This window comes from Drosophila grimshawi, unplaced genomic scaffold, assembly GCF_018153295.1.
Source record: "Drosophila grimshawi isolate 15287-2541.00 unplaced genomic scaffold, ASM1815329v1 contig_311, whole genome shotgun sequence".
NCBI classification, from domain to species: Eukaryota; Metazoa; Arthropoda; class Insecta; order Diptera; family Drosophilidae; genus Drosophila; species Drosophila grimshawi.
In genome coordinates this window covers 7,495,544-7,519,038 of record NW_025063098.1, presented here as the reverse complement: position 1 = coordinate 7,519,038, position 23,495 = coordinate 7,495,544, and the positions used below count along the sequence as shown (strand labels likewise).

At 37.5% G+C, this 23,495-nt stretch overlaps 1 protein-coding gene and 1 long non-coding RNA gene across 2 annotated transcripts; both read right to left on the bottom strand.

Moving 5' to 3' along the window:
- Positions 1 to 4,147: 4,147 nt before the first annotated feature.
- On the bottom strand, positions 4,148 to 11,827 carry LOC6563083 (RNA-binding protein Nova-1). The gene is given in 7 exon segments (XM_032737692.2): positions 4,148 to 4,335; positions 4,338 to 4,520; positions 5,534 to 6,071; positions 6,137 to 6,777; positions 7,636 to 7,779; positions 8,879 to 8,944; positions 10,946 to 11,827. Coding segments are annotated over 7 exon segments (2,388 nt in total). The 5' UTR covers positions 11,727 to 11,827; the 3' UTR covers positions 4,148 to 4,300.
- Positions 11,828 to 11,867: 40 nt separating this feature from the next.
- LOC116805491 lies at positions 11,868 to 23,027 on the bottom strand. Its single transcript, XR_006246668.1, has 3 exons — positions 22,963 to 23,027; positions 13,522 to 13,907; positions 11,868 to 11,957 (listed from the first exon to the last, which is right to left on the bottom strand). It is a non-coding gene; the product is annotated as an uncharacterized LOC116805491 (long non-coding RNA).
- Positions 23,028 to 23,495: the final 468 nt, after the last annotated feature.

Below are 23,495 nucleotides of genomic sequence, written 5' to 3'. Positions count from 1 at the left end.
AAACATCGAATTGATTTTTGATCGGGCCATCGATTTTTCGAATTTATTTAAAGCAACTAGCATAATCTTGGATATAACCAGATGTATTAAATATGATTTCTGTATAATAAGAGCTGGCTTTTTGTACAGCGAAAAAAAAAACACAAAATAAAATCCAAACAAGCATAAACACGTCGACTGTCGGGGCCGGAACCCCGAGCAACTGGACCCAGAGCAGAGAATTTTGTCTTCTTTTTCGTCACATACACAGGCGATGTTGCATCGGTCGGCATGTTGGCATGTGGCATGGACATGGGCGTTGCATATAACGCAAGAAACGCGGGTTGTGATTTTAATTTGAATTTGGTGACAAGAACAAACATTCGGACATTCGGAGTGGCAACAACTCGCTGAGACAAATGACAAAAATGTCATGCTGCGTTAGTTGATTTTGTTGTTTTGCTTCTGAAGAAAAGCTTTTCGTCATTTCAGAAAAAATTAATTATTTCATAATTAATTTCATGTTTCGTTCTACTCGATATTTATATACATATATGTATACATATATATCTTATGTTTTCTTTTTTTTTTTTTTGTTTTTGCTTGTGTTTTCTCTTTTTTAAATACATATCACAGATCCAGTACAAATATATTTATAATATTTGTTTTTTTTTTATTCTCTCTACTTTAACTTTAGATACCGTATAAAACTCATACATTAAACATAACTCAGTGAGCTCACGCATATGATAATATTTAGTATGACCAATGTGTATTATGCATGGTGTATCTATGTATGCATGTATTTAGGTGTAGGTGTGCATATGTAGGTGTGTGTGTGTGGTGTGTGTGTGTGTGTTTATGGGGAAGGGAACGGGGCGGTAACTGTGAATGTGCCATGTGCCATATGCATATTGTCTGTCTGTCTGTCTGACTGTCTATGTATGTATGTGGATGGCTCCTTTGCTCTTCTCTGGTTTGCCATGACAAAAAAGACGAGAAAATGTACTTATTTTTTTTGTGGTTATTTGTTGTTTGGTTGTATTTTTTGTTTGGGGTCAGGGGTTCAGTGTCTTATGCTTGTTCTGATTTGGGTGGAATCGAGCACTTTGTTGAAAAGTTACTGAATCGCGGTTTGTTTGTGGCTGTAGTAATGTATATGATATCGTTGTTTTCATATTTCTTAATTTGCATTTTTCTTCGGCTATATTTGACGGTCTATTACTATTTTTTTGTTTTTTAAATTTACCAGCACTCTGTACGCCTTGTATCTCTTTCTGACAATTTTAAATTATATATAAAATAATTATTCATAATAATTATAATAATAGATAATGAAAACACAAAAATCTCCGACCATTTTCATTTTTTTTGTTTTGATTTTTGTTTTTTTTTTTTGTTTTTTTTTTTGCATATTTCAAGGCACACTAGCATTTACGACTGTACTTTCAATATTACTTTAATTTTGGTTTTGTTTGACTTAAAATGTTTGTTGTTTAACTTCATTTATGTCAACGCTTCTTAAAGCATTTTACTTTTGTCACAATTTGGATTTGAAGAATATTGTAACTATTTAACTCTTCTGGCGCAGGTTTATTATAATTCTTATATTATTTATATAAATATTGCACAAATAAGAACAGATGTAGGTCAGCTTTAACAATAATAGCAAGAAAAAAAGAAATAATAATGTGAACAACTTTTCAACTTATATTTATAGACTTAGCTTAGGATTGGGTTTTTATTTATAATTTCGTGAGCGTTTTCAGTGATTGTATTAAAATTGAGTTGAATTTGAATTTGAAATTGAAATTGATATCGAGCGTAGCTGAGAGTTTGATTGATTGACTGACTGACTGTTGATTTGACATGATAATGTTGCAGAATTGTTTAGAGTTCGCTGTTAGTGGAGCGGTGGTTGTGAGTGGTGATTGATAGGTGCTTTCAATTAAACACATTTGTGTGTTGGTTGTTTTTCGTAATATTCATAATTTATTTAAGCTTTGTATCATTATTTTGATTTTATTTATCATAAAAAGAAACTTTAAACTTAAAACTGCGTTGGCCACAAAGTAAAACAATAAATTTCTTTACATTTTAATCATTTCTATCCATGTGTGTGTGTGTGTGTATGTGTGTATATTTCTATGAATTAAACAAATTCAAATGTGATGTAAACATAACTCTTTTTGTTTTTTTTTTTTTTGTTTTTCAATGTTCGGCTTGTTGTCTGTGGTAAATGTATATAAATGTGAATTAATGTACATAGTGTCGAGTTCAAATGTATCCAAAATAATAATGTTTACTAATTGCACAATACTTAACAATTAATAGGGGTTTATTGGCCGCATGTAGACTTGTGTTTGTGTGTGTGTGTGGATATGTTTATTTTACAGAGAAACATGAGTTTCTATTTTAAATTTAAATTAGAATTGTGATGCATTAGGTGAAAAAAAGAGAAAATGTAATACTTAAGATTAGAATGTATGTATGTCAAAATAATGGTGCAAAGTTTCCAAAACAAAAAGAAATTATGATGATTCTAAAAAAGAAACCAAAAGTTTTTATTCTATTGGACCAATAATATAAAAAAAAAATCGAAAAAAGAAGACAAAGGTGCAGTTTCAAACGAGAAACTTAAAACGAATTTCTTTTCTCTTTTTTTAAGAGGAGACGTTTAGAACAAATGAGGATTAACAAATCGGGAGCATAAAATCAATACCAAAAAGGAGACTCACGTGCGCGGGCAACACATTAACACCACTTGTTTGTTTAATTCAATTTGTTTTCTTTTCTATCTTTTTTTTTTTTTTTTTTTTTGTACCACTCTCACGAAAATTAAACAACATTATCATGATCAACATTTTGTAACAATATATCATAATAGAACATTGGGGGGGGGGGCTTAAAAAACGTAATATTTAATATACATATATGTGTGTGTATATATATACATATTTAAACATAGCAATAAGCACATAAGGGCAACAACAGAAAACAGAAACAAAAAACAAGAAACGCAATCAGTTTTTGTGTGTGTGTGTGTGTGTGTGTGTGTGTGTTGAGGTAAAAAGTGTATCAAATAGTTTATATCACTAGCCGGTCAAGCGTTCGTTTTAGCAATTTAACGCCATTATTGTATATAGTTGTACATATTGTTATATGTACATATATATAGTATATATGCAATGCATGTGTGTATTTGTATTTGTATTTGTATTTTTTTATGTGTGTGTGTGTGTGTGTGTGTGTGTGTAGTAAAATATTTACCTTATTTGGACACCATTTTGTCAAATCACCTGAAGTTTTCACTGAAAACGCTCGCATTACACAAACAAATCCATTTCTTTAGGCTCAACATAATGCTATTTAACGTGTTTGAATAGTGTGTATATATATCTATATATATATATATATATATAAACATATAAATATGTGCATTTCTGTGTGTGTATGTGTGTGTGTTTTATGTGTATTATAAACAAGACTCAACAATTAGTGTGTAGTACATAGTACATAAGCACACACATATCTATGTACATATGCACATGCATACACAACACACATACACACACATATATATACATATGCAGATATATACACACATATATATATATATATATATATATATATATATATTTGCAACAGTGTTATATCTATGATAAGTTTTCAGCTTGTCAGAGTGTCAAAAAGAAAAACACGCAAACATTTGACAACAACAAAATTAGGCAAGGACAATATTATTATTATGCCAGGTGTAACTCGATTTAAATTTAAAATTATGTAAACAAACCGTATATACACACACACATATAAATATATATATGTGCATATTTTACATACTATAAGTGTGGCAAACAAATGCAGCATTTTGATAGTAGTTGGTTTGTCTTACTGTCAAATCAAATTTGCTAAGGCTTTGAATTTCTTCTCGTTTTGCTTGGGCAATTATTTAATATTTATCAGAATGCCTTTTAAAATGTATATATTTATATATATATATATATGTATATATATATGTTGTGTGTGTGTGTGTGGGTGTTTTGTTTTTGTTTTAATGGCTACTGCTGATGTTATTCGTTTGAAATTAGACTTCTTTTTTGTTTGCATTTTGTTTGTTATGTTTTGCTTTAGATTTCTTAGCATTTTCGTTTTTTTTTCTTTTTTCTTTTTAAATTAATGAACATATTTTGTTGAGGAAATACGCTTGAATGGGGGGGTGTTTGGGGGTTCAGGGGTGGTAGGGTGGTAGGGGATGGTTGCTGTTGTTGTTGTTGTTGTTGTTTTTTGTTGTTGTGCTGCTTGCTTGATTGCTTGATTATTAATTCACAACAGTGGTTAATGGAATTTGACGGCCCTCTTTGTCTCCTCCTCGTTGATTTTCTGTTCAATTAGAAACTGCGCCTTGGCAATGGCATTCGGCTGACCAGTAATGGTAACAATGCGATTTCTAGTGCCAGGTGCGAAAATGCCCTTTTTGGAAATTTGCACATTAGCGCCAGAAACATGTTGAATTTCAACTAAACTACGACCGTTCGGACCTGGAATATTTGCATCAGATTATTTTAAATATTATATGGATATAGATTATATATTTGTGTGTGTGTGTGTGTATATATATATTAAGGTAATATGATGTGTAATTGTGTATATTTATATATGTTTATGTATATGTGGTATGTATAAACCAAGAGGTTAGCAAACCTATTGAGAGAAGCCTATTCTAAAATAAGAAAAACATAATCATTTGATCAACGGTTAAAAGGACTTAAGCCTAAACAATCTGACACTGAGGTAAAACCTGCAATAATAAACAAATAAAGAATAATAAACCCAATAATTGCACTACTCCAAATGTGTATTAATGTATTACTAGTTACAAAAATTCGTTATGCCTTCAACAAAATAGTAGTTATACGATTTTCAAGCTAATCAGAAGAAAAAGAACTAAATACTAACTAACTTAGTACTGCATGTACGCCTAACTGTTAACTGTTAGCCTAATTTATTAACTGCACTTTTGGACATTTTGGGGTGAGCGAATTTTCAACTTTTCGAAGGAATATGGCATATGGCAACATCTGTATGCATATATGTATTTATTATGGATCATGGATTGTGCTACATGTGTGTGGATGTGTGTGTGTGTGTGTGTGTGTTGTGAAGGGGCAAGAAGTTGACTAGAAATTTCGCTACATATTTATTACTATTATATCATTGAGAATGCTTTAAGGAATGCCTATGCAAATGGTTTAATCACTTGGAATGCCTGCTTTGTCTTTCTCTACAATCTCTACAACCTATAACTATATCTATGGCCTACAAATTAAGGAATGCAGGGGTAAACACAAAAACAGTTTAACGGGAGCGGCGAGGGGCAAATCGGTGCTGAAAAATGATTTAAAAGTGTTTATCTGGATCTGGTTGGTTGTTGTGGTTGTTGTTGGTTGGTTGGTTGGTTGGTTGTTTGGTTGGTTGGTTGGTTGGTTTGTTGGTTGTTTGTTTGTTTGTTGTTGCTGTTGTTGTTATTAATAATAATAGAAAGGTTGCCCACCTAGAACAGCGCCAATAATCACTTCAGGCACCTCAACATTCTTCGTATCCTTGGCGCCCAGATCACCGGGAGTGGGACTCTTACTCAGGCCACCTATCGAGGCAGCTGCACCCAATTGCGCACTGGTCACCGTCCCGGTGGCACCGGTCAGTCCGAAGCTGTTGTTATTCAACGAGACGGGCGTGGCCGCTGGCGCCCCAGCCGAGCCCAGATGCCGGAATGAATCGAATTGCACATCCAGTTGCGATTGCGTTGACTGCCGACTGGCCGCCGCATGGGCCGCAGCTGCAGCGGCGGCATACTCAAAGTTGACCTGGCCAACAGCACCGAACACATTGTTCGAGGCCGCTGAGGCTGCGGCCGCCGACTGCTGATCCAGTGTCGTCACGCCCAGATAGTTGCCCAACGTCGGATGCGCCCCATTGGCGTGTGGCACGCCCACGCCCATGCCGAGAACACCGTATTTCGCTAGGACACTCAGTGCGGCACAAACTTCAGTGGTGGCTGTCTCCGAGTAGCCAGCGCCCCGCATGGCAACCTACAATATGAATGTCAATATGAAGTCAGTTCAAATGGTAGATGGCAATGAGTAGGAGACGGTACCTTAATGTGCTCCAGCAGCTGATTGGCAACAGCTAGATTTGGCGCCGGATTTGGCGCGCCCAAATTGAGGGATAAGTTGATGCCGGTGCCATTGACCAAAAGACTGGCTGCGGTTGCCGCACCACCGATTGCAGTGCCCAGCGTGGAATTCAGCGAGGCGGTGCTTGAGTTAATGGCATTCTGATTGGTGGCATACGGTGAGCCGGTTGGATTGAAATTGGCAACGGGTCCATTCACATCCGCATAGGAGACATTCAAGCAGGTGCCCGACTGCGGATCCTCAACTATTTTCGATAGTATCATCTTGCAGGCGTTCTTATTGTTCTCCTTGTCGCCAATGATGGTGATGCAGCGCTCCTGCAGCGAGACATCCTTGGGCTTCTGCGAGATCTGCACATAGGAGCCGCTCTCCTCCTTGATCTGCTTGATGAAGGCGCCGCCCTTGCCAATGATCATGCCAGCCGTTGAATTGGGCACCAGTATTTTAACCTGCTTATCACGTTCCTGTGCCTGTTTCGACTCGGCATCAATGATTTTCGTGGTCAAGTCGGGTTTCTCCCGAATTTTGTCCATTATGAAATCCACCACGGTCATAATGCCCTCCACCGAACCGGTGATGAGGCAAACCCGCTCAGTAGTACCTGTTGGCGATAGTATCGATTAGCTAAATATTTTACAAAAATAATGCCTCTGTTACTTTTAATATCAGCTGGACTTAACTTTTTGAAAGTGAATTTCGAAAACGGACAGATCTCAGATATCAGTGTGTCAACCCGAAATTGGTATCGGAATCGGAACCGCAGGCTTATCGATTAAAATTCAGAATCGGTCTCGGAATCGAAGCATAAACTCACAATTTTTAAATAGCCAAGTCTATAGCTCTTTTAGTCTCAGCGATCCGTTTGTTCATACAGACATACGGATATAGTAAGATCGATGAAGAAAGAACGACTATTTTATACAGCCCGAAGACAATATACCCTTGCAGACCTCAATCTAGCTGCTAACACCTCCACTTCATTTACATTTTTTTGTTGCTTAAATTCAAAAAACTTTCCATAGAAACCTATTCGAATCTTTGCCAAAATTTGTATGCTTTACGGCATTGGAATAAGAATCTAAATTCGTTTCACTTACTACTAAATAAAAGATTTAAAAAGTAAGAAAATGTTCGGGGAAAATCTGAGAGCAGACTATATTTTATATTCAATATTTTAATACAAAAATTAATAAATTAAATGAAAGAGCTGTCTTCCAAATGGCAAAAAATTCCTGTCGGTTTAACAACGTGATTTGGATTGATTTTTTTATTGTCAAAGATAGCCTAAGTTTCATGAATTGTTAATAAATAAATACAGTTGGCTAAGATTTTAGGAAAATACATCTGAAGGTAAGCTTTATTTTTAACATTATCTTTACTCCGGAGGAGTAAATTTCATTTCGAAAAGAACTTGAGAGTATTTTTCTTTATTTTTCTCCTTTTTAATGAAGAAACTCACCTGGATAAAAGTCATGGGACTTGGACATCTTGACTCTAGCACCCGTGTCCTTTTGAAGGGAGGCGATCGTCTCGCCGCCTTTGCCAATGATGGCCCCGGAGGCCACCGCCGGCACCAGTATCTTCATGTGAAATGTGGTATCGCCTGCAAAAGTCAAAAAGATGTTCACAGGTCGGGCATTGATTAGTGTTCACATATTTTGTAGAGTAGTATTTAGCATTTGGCAGCAACTTTTTTCAACTGTTGTTGCTGCTGTTGTCATTTGCTGCTCATTGGAGTTAAGGCACAATTCTGGTAGCTGCTTAGCCGGTTAGGTTATCAATTAAAAATAATAACAGCATTTGTTATAAATATATTTATTCGGTTTGCAACGAGACAATTGCATAAACCCATAAATTTGCTCCAATTAAATGTTTTATTTGTATTGAATTAGTAGTGGATGTGAATATAAATTTTCTTTTTTTTTAGTTTGTTTATGAGCGGGCGGCGCTTATGGCATGGTGGGGGAGGGGGACGGCGAGTTGGTGGTACATGTGATTGTTTACTGTTCGTGTTGTTCCTTGTTGTGTTGTGTCATGTTAATGCTGTGTGGGTTTCTTGTTGGCAAGCCATGAGAGTTGAATGCACTGGATGAGGATGCAACACACACACACACACACACACACACTAAATGCTGGCGATACACAAGCGAGGCACATGAAAAGCTCAAATCACAAAATCTGCCCTAAAGCGCTGAATGTATTGTCCAGCCAAAATATTGGTCAGGCGGTCAGTCAGATATTTAGACAGTCAGTCAGAGATCGTCCTAGTTAAGTGCCGGCCAAGCCTTATGCACATTGTGTAAGCTTTTGCTTGAGCTTTCACACGTACGCAAAAATGAGCTGCGAAAGCTTTTCGCAAGCAATATTTATCGTTGTGTGTGTGATTTTCATAGGTTAAATATTCGTCTTGGTCAGAGTGTCAAAATGTTAATAAAAGTTTGCGTTTTTGGCAGTTGACATGTTAAGCTTAAGCCGCGACAGTCTCAGATTAGACAGTGCGTATACTAGAAACATTTAGATACACAGAGATAGAGAGAGAGAGAGAGAGAGAGAGAGAGAGATAGAGAGAGAGAGAGAGAGATTAAAGAAACGCACAAAAACGAAACAGTTGGAGATATTTACACATTATTTGTTCGCTGCGTTTTGCATTAAGTACAAAGATGAATTTTAATGGTATTTAATGAAAGTATGACAAAGCTTACCATGATGATTATGATTATTGTTATTATTTTCAATTTCAACCTCAATTCCAGAACAAACTGACTCACCTAAAACGAAACAGAAATAAATACATTTATACATTAGATACATTAGATGGGCAAAAAACCAAAAAAAAAAATTAAAATACAATTACATCAATTACATAATTCGACAAAGGCAAAGATAGTAGCAAGCAACTAGCTGACGTCACGGGTGTACATATGTGTGTGTGTGTGTGTGTCTGTGTGTGTGTATGTCAGACATAGTAGAGCAATTGTGGAGATATGTTGATATATAGATAGATAGATAGTTTGATAAGTGTGTATGTACATGGAATGATTTGCCTTCATTTCTATGCAGCCTTTGCCGCGCAGAACGACGCCGAGGCAAGTAAACAAACAAATTTCAATTAATAAAATGTGTCAAGCGGAGACGCGCCATTACACAGAAAAATAAAAAAAAAAAAAAAAACATTGTCGACCAAAGCAAAACAAAAGAAACAAAAATAGAGAAGAAAAAAAATGGAAGCAAGCAGCGCAAAATGACAAATGCATTGCACCTGACTGCTTGCTGCACTGCTTGCTCGCTTGACTGCTTGCCTGCTTGCTCTCGCTCGAGCAGCAAACACATACCCCCGTCCCCTGCCCACCTACACTACTACTGCTGTCCCACACAGATGAGCGACTTGACGACTGCTCGCATTCGCTGACTGTTTTAATTTTAGCCGACACGCCCAGTCCACCCCACCGCCCCACCGCCCCGCCCCCACCGCCCCGCCCCCCTCGCCCACGCTCCCACTACCATACCACATGTCGTTTGTGTAAAATTGAAATCTGTGTCGTCGCCATGTTATTGCCACTCAGAGAACCAAGTGTCCTTCAAAACTATTTCTCTCTAATTAGATACAAGCGGTGAAATGAGGTGCACATCTGTCAGCATTGCTGCTATTCACTCAGAGCCCTCGACTTGAGAATGTCGCATGCCACAAATACACATGCTTACAACCACCAACTGACCTCACTCTACGACTGTCGCATGTGGCATACTAGTTTTTTTTAGCGTTTTTTTTTTTTTTTGGTTTTTGGGCAGCAGTTTAAAGACTTAAAGGGCCAAAATATGACTTACAGGCATTGGCCCAAAAAAGCAACGTCGCCGCCAGCCACATTGGTTTTTATGGGCCACAAAGGAGACCAGAACAACACTGTGCTTGCTGCTGCTGTTAAAGCTGAGCAGCAGCTTGAATTATGTCGTTGTCATAAATAACGCTGGAAACATTTAAGCGCCCCACAAAGACGCTGCGTGGTGTGGCGCGGCGTGGCAAACTAATTTCATATGCAACAGCAACATGGCCCCTTGTAAACTAGGCCAACTCCAACAAACTTCGCCAATTTTTTTGTTTCTTTTTTTTTTTTTTTTGGCTTTTCCATGGAGCAATCTGCAGCACGCAAATGCAGCAAGTAGCACGTATGCGTAATGTGGCATTTAAAATCGATTTAAAATACTATAATAATTAATGAGCGGTGTGTTTGTGTGTGTGTGTGTTTGTGTTGTATGTTTGACAATGTGTGAATATTATTTCATTTTACAGCAAACTCTTTTAATTTTCCCTTTTTGGTTTTTTGGTTTTCTTTCTTTTTTTCTTCATTTTTTATTAGCTGGATGCATTTGGCTGTATTTTTTTTCTGTTGGTGGCAGCATTTAATTTGATATTTATTTGATTATGAGACGACGGCAGCTGCAGATGTTGAGATGGTGACGTGGTGATTGATTGATTGATTGATTGATTGATGTTATTGTAGTTCTTGGTTTTTGTTCTCACTGTTGTTCGTGGAAGCAATTGACAGAAGATAGAGAGCAAATTCTACACATATATGCATTTAAATATATATCTTTGTATACATATATAAATATATATAAAGATTGACAGAGAGAGAGGGCGATAGCAAGTGTTTTTTTTTTTTTTTTTTGGTGAGTTTGTAGATGGTGTGTGTTTAATACTTAGAAGAAGTTGTGCGCATCTTTTTATTGGTAGTTTTCTGAATTTGATTGCGTGTTTTGATCAAACTCACCGTAGCACCAACAGGAGGCAGTCTTATAGCTGGATGTTGCTGCCGTTGCCGTTGCTGTTGCTGTTGCCAATGCTGTTGCGGTTGCAGTTGTCTCATTGCTACCCATCTGTTGCTGTTGCTGTTGCTGCTGATGCATATGTTGCTGCTGTTGTACTGCTGCTGATGCTGATGCTGCTGCGCTGCCCGCTGCAATTGGCGGTGTGATGGCGTTATCGGGCGAGCCATTTAGACTGATTGGCTGCTGCTGTTGTTGTTGTTGCTGTTGCTGTTGCAGTTCCATCTGATGATAATGATGTTGATGTTGTTGTTGAGTATTGCTTAGATTAGGATAGCTGTTGATAGCTAGTTGCTGCTGCAGCTGCTTCTGCTGTTGCTTATAGCTAAGGACGGCTAATGAGTATGCCACATTGTGATTGGAACTATTATTAGCGTTGCTGGTGCTGCTGCTGCCGTTGCTGCTGTTGCTGTTGCTGCTGCTGCTGCTACCGCTGGTCAGCGAATGTATTGATGAGGGCGATGTTGCTGCTTTAATTGTTGTCTTAGAATGTTGTTGTTGTTGTTGTTGTGGCTGATGCTGATTGTTAAAATCTAATTGCGTCATGTGTGTGGTGGGCGTTGTTGAATTCTGATATTGGTATGCATAATGTTGCTGTTGCTGTTGCTGTTGCTGGTCCCGTTGTTGTTGCAGCTGCTGCTGCAGTTGCTGTTGCAAAGCTGCTGCATATAATTCAGTGTCCATCTGGGCGCCCGGATCCATCACCCCACTCATAATACTTTCCATATTTTTATATTTGTCTCGATACTGCTGTGTTGAAATGTTTGAGTTCAGTCTTTTAATTTGTTTGTTTGCGACGGAATTGATTTGCTTATTAGCTTTTATTGAATTTACGCTGCTTTTCAATATACTCGTATATATTTTGTTTTTATATTGCTGTTGATTGTTGTATGTGTTTTTATATTTGTGATAAGTTTTGCTACTGTTGCTCTACTCTACGCGTTTCCAATTCAAAAACTTCCACAATAAACGAAAAGAAAAAAGAAATAGAAATTGTTTTCAATTAAGCTCAGTTTTTAAAAGTTTGCAATTTCGCTTACAATTTCGTTACATGGAACACACAAAAAGGAATCATTTTTCTCGAGCAGCATTTACACGAACCGTAAACGACAGAGGGAGAGGGACAGAGAGAGAGAGAGAGTGTGTGTGTGTGAAAGAGAGGGAAACTTTTTAAAAGAAAAGCTGTCAGAAAAATTTGTACATTTTGAATATTGTGTTTCTTCCACTCTCGATTTGTCGGTCGTGTAAAGGCAGCTCTTAAAATGTAATTCCTGTATGATTTGCTTTTGGACTCAGTCTCTGAATAAAGATGATGATGCAGGTGGCAGGTGTGTAGTAGTCTTAAATACAGATCATAGTTGGGTTATAGAGTGGTAGCGTCATTTTTGGTTTAGTGTAGATTGCGGTGTTTGAGTTGAGATTGAGTTTGAGTTGATTTGATTTGATTTGAGTTGATTTTGAGTTGATTTTGGGTCGATTTGGTGTTGGTTTGGATTGCATTGGTTTGATTCGAAAGCAGCGCGCTGGATGGACATTATTGAAGAAGTAGTAGTAGTAGTTGTTGTAGTAGTAGTAATAGTAGTAGTAGTAGTAGTAAGACGTTTAATTATATCGAATGACGTTGCTGACATGTGGTGTTCTTGGATGGCAATCAGAGGATGGAGTTCATTGTATTGGTGCTTGGCGGTATGTGACGTATCGGCAGTGGGCGTGGCATTTATATATATATGTATAAATATATATATTGTTTTTTTTTTTAGTGTATATTTAGCAATATCGGCGCATTGTTAAATGATATCAGTTCGGTAGACAACAACGGCCACAACATCAACAACAATAATAATAACATGAACAACGACAACAAATTGAGAGTCAGAGAGTAGGAAAAATCAAAGTATATATATATATATATGCAGTTACATAAAGTGAATCGGGATATATAGGCAGACTTATTGAGATAAACGCCTGAAGTTGCATATATCGAGTTATGAAGCGGCGGCAACAGCAGCAGCAGCAGATGCGGCAGCAACATCGAGTGTTTGATTGATTGGTTGATTGGTCGATTGATTGATATTGACTGATATTGAGGTTGCACGATGGATTTGCCGTCAAGCATATTGACGACTGATGACTGATACTGTTTCGGCATTATATATATATATAAATATGTATATATATTATATAGAGTAGCAACTGTTGACTGATGAGATGTTGTTGTTTTTGTTATCAACTACATTCGTTGGTCATTTCTTCGCTGGATGCTCGTTTGATTCATGATTAGAATAATATTAGGGAGTATTAAGTAGTAGTAGTATGTGGCATGTTTTTGGCATTTGCGAGTTTTTCAATCTGTGCTATATAGATAGTATATGTCCATATATAATATATATGTATATATATATATATATAGAGTATATAAGATAGTAGTTAATGACGAGAGTTACACAACATCCAAGTATGGAATGGAAGGTAATGGTCTTATACATTTAGAATAGTACGATTACAATGCCAAAATTGTTACCATTCAGCAGTTGAGTTGATTTCTCTTCGGTTCCACTCCTTCCACTCCTTCACTCCACTCCACTCTGCGCGTGTGTGTGTGTGTGTGTGTTTGGTTCGGTTCAGTTCAGTTCAGATTAGTTCAATTCAGATCAGCTGCGACTTGAGTGCTCTGTGATAGAAGTTCCAGTTGCTGGTTCAAGTTCTGTGATGGTATGACGGTTCATTTGTGGAACTGCTTCTCTGATTGGGATTTTTTTCTTTTGTCACTTATTGATTTGTTGATATTAAAAATACGCTTTATATTCTTTAATTGCAGTTTTTTATCACAACATCAGTGTTTCTTTTGATTTTATTTATCACATTTGTGTTGAATTAGAGTTTTTCATTGGTTTTGCGGAAATGCTGCTGGTTATACGAGTATAATTAATTTATATTGTAACTCATTACTAACAATTAAACGCAGTGTTGGCACAACAACAACAACAACAAATATGTGTGTGTCGTCGAGGAATTTTATTTATTATATATTTATTTATTTCAGTTATAGTTATAAGTTTTCTTTTTTTTGATATTTTTAGTTGTTTGTTGTTTTGTGTATAAATTCTATAGACATAGTTCCGCTCTGTATTTCTTTTTTTTTTTAATAATTACAAGCACATTTATATGAATAAAAATGAATTAAAACTAGCAAAATAAAAATAAATGATAATATAGATGTATTGTAATATGTATGTATATGTGTTCAGAATTACTTGAAATGATGAAAATGATTTTCTGATGACCCAATAACAACAGCAGGCTAGGCAAATGGATTTTGACTCGAAGGTTAGTGGATTGATTACAAATGGTTCGAGTCGGAGGCATAGCAATGATGTAACTTCGATGCCATTTCAAAGTCTCTATCAGCTAACTAGTTGCATTTATAAATACAACGGTAAGCCATTAATTGGAGCAGCTAATTGCCAAATAATTATCAGATTAGTATCGAGATACATGCGAAACGAACTCAGCTGTAAGCTGCAAGTTCTGAGCCGCAACCTTGACACATTTGGAGTTTGGCCAATTACAAACTCCAATTGGTGTGACCGGGAAATGCGGAATCGCTTGAATAATCGTAATTACATACATAACTATAAAAAAAAAAATAAAAAAATCAGCCCAAAGTGATTAAAATTACCGCTGATAAATTTAATAGCCAGCAACTTGCAGTGAAATGCAAAAAAAGATCATAAATTATAATAATAACACTGATTTAGAAATCATACATATTTCTCCTATTGTTATATAACGTACTAAATTAAACAAAAACTAAAAAAAAAAAAGCACCAAACTCGTTTATACATTTGAATATGAGTTCATATTCGAAAACACACAAGGCAAACTGCAGGGTGGGTGTAAACAACAGCAATAACAACAACAACAATGGCAACTATATTATGTGTGAGATCATCTGCCAGCCCTTCTGGCGTTTCCGTAATGACCACAATTGATTTATCGTGTAGAAGTCACAAAATTTTGATTAGCCACTCCGAAAAAATGTGGAAAATAAATAAACAAACTGAACTAAGCAACAATAATACAATGAATACACTCAGAAAAAATATCACTCTAAAATGTGATTTTCTACATTACACGCGTAACTTTAATTTTTACAAAATTCTTAGAATTAGAAAGTGTTATTTGAAATGAAAAGAATATTTAAGAAAATACAATTTCTTCAAATTAGAAAAGCATGTTTCGACTTCTGTGAAATTCCTTAATAATAGAAAGTAAATAGTAGAAATGCAAAGCATTAGTTTTATAACAAATTCTTCCTAAAATTCAGAAAATAGTAATCAAATTTGCTCGCTCGACTGTTATATTGGTGCACATCTGTTGTCTACTTTAAATCGTATGTTTTCTCAAATTGTATTAAAGAAACTTGTAAGCTAATTATCCATCTATCTTATTATACTAATGTTTAATAGTAATATAAGGAGAAAAAAAATTTAATGTACACTTATAAAAATTAACTTGGAAATTAGGCATATCTGGTCTACATTTTAGAAAAACCTACACAGAGAGAATGGAAAAACAATAGAAAGACGACACCATACGTCTTTCAAATAGACTCTCTGAATAATAAGGTGAGTTACTATCGACCATTTGCTAAAATTAAGGTCGATTTTTTAAGCGTGTAGAAGAAACAACATGTAAGCCCCCCAAATGCTGGCTGAATACTCAGACACCTGCCAGCATTGCCAAACAGCAGAAATTAACAACTGGTTGCCAACAGCCATCCACATTGGTAGCTGCTGCTGCTGCCGTTGCTGCTCAGATTACACAATGAATGAAAAAAATAAAAAATAAACTGAGTTGGGAGTGGAGTAGGGATCTCTCGGATTGAACTGGGCTTTGAGCTCTCTACCTCATTTCTAGCACGCATAAATTATTTTCAAACCGTTGCGTTAAAGGTGTTTTGCATAGCCAACTGGCCAAGTGAGCAAAAGCCAAAAGAAGAAAAAGGTAAACCCCTCCACTGATGAATGGAGTGGCAGCGCTGATTCTCCGAGTGTCTAAATGTATTTTTGGGATTTTTCATTCACACACACACACACTCACTTAAATCCACACACACACTTATGGAAGTACATGTTGCCCACACTGAAATACATTTCAAGGTTATGTTTTCATGTCGTTTGTTTCCCGTTTGCTTTAGAGTCAATGTCATGCCAGCTTTAAGTACCTCAACCAGTTAGCTACCCACACATTACACACACACACACACGCACACACACACACACACGCACACACACACACACACGCACACACACAAGCACTCATCTTTCACTTATTATTTTGGCATTATTTCTGGGCTTATTTTGCACATCAAAGAAAAGCTATTAAAGCGGCAAGCGTGTCTCTTGAATTCTGTAGAATGTATTAAAATTAGAAGCTGCTGCTTGAAATTGTCGACTCCAATTCCAATTCCGATGCTGATTTTGTGTCAATGTCGATAATAATGTCTTGTTATTTATTTATTATTATTTTTTTTTTACATATTATGTAGCAGCTGACATTGAGCTAAATTTGAGGCTTGATGATTGCAACAACAGCAACAAATACAAATCGGGTCTTTTTGTAAGCAAATGTATATATTTCAAATACTCGTTTGACGTGTCGATGTATTTCGAATTGTGGCCACAATAATCACGTACCGAATGTGAGCGATGTGTTAGAAGTGTTTTAGTGTTTGCTAGGGCTCAAACCTAATGACAACTTTCAAATGAAAATGCGACCTTGACACGACGCAACTATGTAATTCGATTGCCAAGTTGCGCATACGCAGCGTGGCACCACATACAAAATACATAATAACTATGTAGATAAATACATATATTTGAACGGCGAATGACGACTCCGTCGCTCATGTGATTATGATCTTAATGAGTAACACAAATACATTCTAAGACAGCCTGACTAGGCAAAGGCAAAGGCAAACACACCAAATTAGATAAACAATATTAGTTTAGTGGCCAGGCCGGGCCGGGATGTTGTCATTGCCATTGGACAAATTGCAGCAATGATGCTAATTAACAAGGTCATTGAATATAATCTTTTTTCTTTTTTGCTATAGTATACATATCGAATGTGGTTCGGTGTGGTTATCTATGTGTGTGTGTATGACTTATAAAACTGCACTTGAAAAACACATACTACAAAAGCTCTGCTGAAATTGAAGCGTCGGAGGCGTCAGTTGCTGATGCTGCTGCTGCTGTTGCTGCTGCTGCTGCTGGTGTTGAAGCGAAAGCGGCGGTGGTTGTTGCGTTCTGGCAAACAACATGCTGGTCTTTATTTGGAAGCCAACTCAATTGTACTATGCGATAGTAGAGTACTAACAAAATGGCAGAAGGCAGTAGGCAAAAAAATGACGAGGAGCAGCGAGCGCACGAAATGAACGACGATCGGCAACGGCGCGCACTGAAACCGCACTGAGGAATTTTGTCAGTTCGTGGCATACAAGCAAAAACGGCGCTGGAGACGGAGACAGAGCTACCACTGCGACAGAGGCAGAGGCAGAGACAGAGACAGAGACAGAGAGCGTGTAAGCGAGCCCAAAACGCAGAGTTCAAATGAGAAAGAGGGAAAGAGAGAGAGAGAGAAGGAGAGAGAGCATGCCAGATCCGAAAATCGGAGAGCGAAGAGAGCTTGATCCAAATGAGTCAGTCATTTGGCAAACATCATACAGCGTCTATGAGATTACACACATGAGTGTGTGCGTGTGTGTGCGAGTGTGTGCGAGTGTGTGTGAGTGTGTATATCTGTGTAAGTGTGTGCGTGAGTGAAGAGCGTGTGCTTATGATCTAATGGGCGAGTTTTGACGTTGCCTCACTCCAAAAATGTGTTGTTTAGTTTTTTTTTCTTTTTTTTCTTAGTTATCAGCAGCCAGCGCTGAGTGAAGACGCTGGTGCGGGGGGAGTTGACTGACTAAAATAGAAAATGTTGTGGCAATATACAAACATTCAAACCTATATGTTTTTTAAGAAATGAGCAGATAAGCCAAAGCGAGACAGCGAGAGAGAGAGAGAGGGAGAGAGAGAGGGAGCGAGAGAGAGGGAGATAGAGTAAGGCAACGTGTCAAGTTTGTCGAGCAGGCAGCAAAACTTCATCAGAAGTTCGAATGATATTCGATGAAGATGACACAACACGCCCCCATATATAACCAAACACCACATAGACACACACACACAGTCAATCTGCCCTACAACGAACACACAAACATGTCCATAAACTTTGCCTTGGCAAACATTTCTTGATGATTGGCAATCGCTTTTTCTTATCCAATATACTCATTTCAAATCTGTTTTTCAACACCAACTCACAATTTAAAGAGTGTATTCAGCTCATTCAGCTTGTTATATAATCATTTTCATATATATTGACATATATTGAACGCCTTCTAATTGCTTAACTGTTATCTGTATGACTAAGGGCAAATTCATTTTCGCCTTTGCAATCGCATTCCGAATGTCTCCACTCCAAATTCTAATTCAGACAAAAGCACATTGTCTTCTTAAACAAGAAATAGCTGAGCAGAAATGATTAATTGCTGATCGATTGCACGAAATTTGTCGGTGTGAATAAATGCTTATAAATAGCTGGCAGCTGTACTCGTTGCGTATACGTAATTTATTAATGCGGCATACCGCAAATTGCTCATGCGTCTAGTGGCATATATGTATTTGCGTATGTTGTTCAAAAAAAAAAAAAAGAAAGAAAAAATGTACAACAACGTTCTCAAGTGCATGTTGGATGCAACAAAGTGACCCAAATTCAGACTTCAGCTGCTGCAACATCACACAAAAGCTGAAAACGAAAGCCAAGCCTGGGGGGCAGCTATCGATAAGCTCGTGCTCGGTTGTATTTGAGGGCAACGTAATAGGCGGAAACTGCCTAGACAGAAGGGAAAAACTAGAAAAAAGTAAACCAAACTAAGAAGCACACTCGCACCTAACTAACCAACATTGGCACTCGAGCTATTAGTAGGCCACTTGAGATGCTTTACAAGTGCAGCAGCGGCAGCAGCAGCAGCAGTAGCAGCAGCAGCTGCAGCAGTGACACGGGCAACAGCGACGACAACACTTCAGCAAACAACAAAAGAATATGCCAAGAATAAGGTAACCCAAAAAGATATCCAGAGAGAGCGACAGAGATAGACACAGTGAGAGAGAGAGAGAGAGAGAGATGGAGAGAGAGAGAGAGAGATGGAGAGAGAGAGAGATGGAGAGAGAGAGAGAAGAACCCGCTGGCCACAAACGCACTTGAGTTTAACACGCGAACAGGCGACACAGCATCACAGTTTTGTGTCTGCACAAGTGGCCAAGGTGTAACCCATTTTCAGTGCAAGTGTTACATGTGTGTGTGTGCAAGTGTGTGTGTGTGTGTGTGTGTGTGTTCGCTCAAGGACGTTGTGGAAACATGGCAGTGGCTGTGGCTGTTGCTGCTGCTGCGGCTATGGCTGCAATGGCGCCCCATAACAGCAGTGCAGTTGATGCAGCTGCTGCTGCTGCTGCTGGCACTTCTGCACGTCTAGTGCGCAGGACCTTGTCTAGGCATTGGCTACACACACACACACACACACACACACTCGCGCATTCGCACTTAGAGTATTACCAATGACTAAGTAGGTCAACAGCGTTGCTAACGCAGCAGCAGCAGCTGCCCAAGCGCTCTCTCTCTCTCTCTCTCTCACATCTCTCTCTCTCTGACTTTATCTCTCTTGTTTGTGTGCTCTTGGCGCGCATCTATTTTCAAGCTAGCTCTATCAGCATTGATTGCGTAACACAACAACACATGTTGACTGCCCGCCCGACCTCTACCCCTCATGCCCTGAATTGTTTCCTTGTGGCTTTACTGCATTTCCTTGCAGCCTGACTCGACTGACGCACATCCCTTCCAACCCCGCCGCCCTCCCATGGCTCCTCTCCAGTGGCATCTGCACAATCCTCTATTACTACCGCAAGCACAGCATCCACAGCAGATATCGCACTCCTTTTTAAAGTAGCTTTAAAGTGGTTTTGTGGCCTAACCGACACTGAATCTAGGCACTTATTGTCTAGCTACTGCAGCAAGTGACAATAAACGACGAGCCACGAAATAAATATTAATAAACGAATGGCTGTCAAGACAGCTAAACAAATAAATTGTTTGAAAACTAATAAACAACTTGCTTGTCTATGTGTGTGTGCATGTGTGTGTGTGTGTGAGAGAGAGAGAGAGAGAACTTCTAAATTTTCAAACACATATGACACATGTCAACATGGACCTGTTCTACGACCAGCAATGCGACAACAATGACGAGAGCAACAAAAATAAAAATATACACACACATGTACACAAACATTTGAATGGTAGTTAATTAACAACAATGCCATTAACAACAACATCCAAAGGTACTTTGTATTCCGAGGGTAACTCAAAAACATCAATGACTTTCAAATAAATATAAAAAGTTCCAGGGAAAGATTAAAATGCCCTAAATACTAGAAATAATATCCAAATATATGAACAAATATTTGTCGACTTTTCAGATATATATTTCGAAATAATAGAAAAGATTTCTACATTTTCTAAAGTTATCATATTTTGGCTGAAATCATTAGCATTTACAGTTTTGGTTGAAGATGTTGTGAAGTATAATTCTTAAATTTTCAAGAACGGATATTTAGCTCAATTAATCTTTTTTATTTTTTTTAATATTTGTATTACGTATTATTTCTTTATTAAATGATATGTTGAGCAGCTTAAAAAAATATTCTGAAAAATTAACTAAATGCCACAGTAACGATTTTCAATCATAACACATTAATTTTTGACAAATATGTACTCGTGTTTTTAACTGTAGTCCAGCTGAGATAATTTTAGTGCTTTAAGACTTTCAAATTGTTATGTTTTTTTTGACCGACATTTGGTTTAATTGTCCGTTAAAAGCTTGGACCTTTGACATGCAAAGCAAATAGATAACTTGGCATTACTTGTTGACCAGATTTCAGAGTTATGACAGGCATTAAAATGACGTTCAGTCTGCCAGTCTGTCAGTCTGTCTGTTTGGCAGTTGGTCAGTTGCTTAGCACGCTTCTGCGCACAATTAACAAATTCCAATTCAAAGACACAATAACAAAACGTGTTTTTACACACATTGTGAATCCAGTGGAACTAAAAATTGTTCTCCAACTAAAAGTCAAATGCTAAGCAGGCATTCCGGACAGCAGCGGGGGCGGGTCGCGAACAAAAACAAAATCGAAAACACTAAACACGAACACGAAAACACAAAACCGCCTCTAAGATTTACAGTCTTTGCTATTTTTATGTCTGTGGCGCGACAGCAACAGCAACCACTACAACAACAACAACAACAACGACGACAAAAACGATGATGCGATGCGAGGACAGGTAGAGTTGGATTGCGTCGCGGCTCACCTTGAAGTCTGCCAGCAAGTTGGTTGGCAGTCGAGCGAGCAATCAAGCAAAGCAGCCCAAAGCAGATAAAGCAGCCACTCAATAGCTGCTGATCTGACTGGCTTCACTCCCCACAAATTGAATACGCTTTGAATATAATATTAATAATAATAATAATAAAAATAATAAGTATAAGCAGCTCTGTAGCATCATTTTAATCTCAGCCACTTAGCATTTGAATGGAGCGGACTTTGGCGACCTACTGCGCTAACCCATTGTAGCCTTAGCATTCATAATGCACTCAACTCGGTGAGTTATAACGTCATGCCAAAGAGGTCACTCAGTGAGCAAGTGCACTCGGAAAAAAATTCCAATTTCAATTAAGTAACATTAATTTCTATTCTTTTAGACTCAAGTTCATCCGCCAAAGAACACGTAACGTCTTCAATTAAGAAGGGCTCACCAATGTAAGTGTTCTACCTTTCAGCAATATTTGAAATTTTTTAAATGTATATTTAATGTTTTTAAAATCGTATGCTGTTTCAAAATTAAATTAAAAACATTCATAAACTATACTAAATATATAAATATGTGGAATTGTAAAATTAATTAATTTAAGAAATACATAAATCTCAATATTTATCGTAAATAATTTAAAGCTAGAGACTTGAAATTTTGCACAAATATTTCTAAAACTAAATTAGAATTTTGCATATATTTTTTACATTTTTTTACACGTTTTCTCCCTACCCTACCAACTCTGAATCAGCTAACTTTGATCGTGCGACAAAATTATTTCAATCTCATGAGTATTATGATTTAGAAAATATAAGCAATTTCAAAATATTGAACAAATAAAATTGCATATATGCCAAAATGTTCATATTGTAGAAATTACGTTTCTGAATATTCCCCTTTGTATGTAAATTTTGTAAAATTCAGGACACTTTATTTTTGTGAGTGCACAAATATGGGTCAAGCCTAAGAGTCCAGTGAGCCTGCGGCTGTCAAATGCCGCTATGTGTGTCATCCTTTCTGATTAGGCCACTAGGGCGTATGCGCAATCTGTTCAATCAATGCCATTTGCACTTAATTACAAGACCGGTTCGAGGTTTGTCAAATGCAAATCCGAAATTGAGAGCGGGCATGCTTTGTGAACTGGTCAATTAAAAGATGACAATGGCAAAATGGCAAATAACTTATTGAAATCAAGAGAGAGAGAGACTGGCAGCAATGCAAATATGCTTATGGATGTGGCGCATTTTGGGATATTGGCATGAGATACAAAATATTTACACAAATCGCAGCGATTTTTTCTTATTCAAAAAGGGTGAGAGACTCGGCAGTGAATGGACAGATAGATAGATAGATAGATAGATAGACAGATAGATAGGTAGAGAGAGAGAGATAGAGAGAGCACGATAATGATAGTAGTATATGTAAAAGCGATTGAAATTTGCTCATTGCTCATTATGTGGTACTTATTTGGTTCAAATGATTGGATTTGATTTGCAAAACTTACCGGAACTGAAATGTGAGCGTTTTGTTTGTTCATTTTCCGGATCGGAATCGAGCGGCCTTTTGCGAGAGTCGCCCATCTCAGGACTTGGACATGTCTCCATGGCAGCGTCTTCGGCCATTTTTAAGTGAATGTTGCTGGCTTTTTTATTAGTTTTTGTGTTCGACTTTAACTGATGATTGCTTTAGTATTTGCTTTTGGTTTCCGTTTCTTAATTTCTTTTGTGTGTGCTTTTTTTTTTTTTAGTTTAAAGTTGCTTAGATTGTGTCGGCTCTGTTAACAAAAGTCTCGTTGTTATTTCTTCTTTCTTTTTGGCAAATGAGGTTCTCGGTTCTTGTCAGCGCTTCTTCTTAGAGCGAACGATCGATCAAGCAAACGCAGATGCTTCTCTATATCTTATCTTCGCATCTGGAAATCGAGCAGCTATTTGGATGGCTGCCCACTTTCTTGCTGTGTGGGAATCCTTTAGCTCGTTATTAGATCGTTATTCACACAGACGCACATATACATATACACACACACGCTTACAAGCTGAG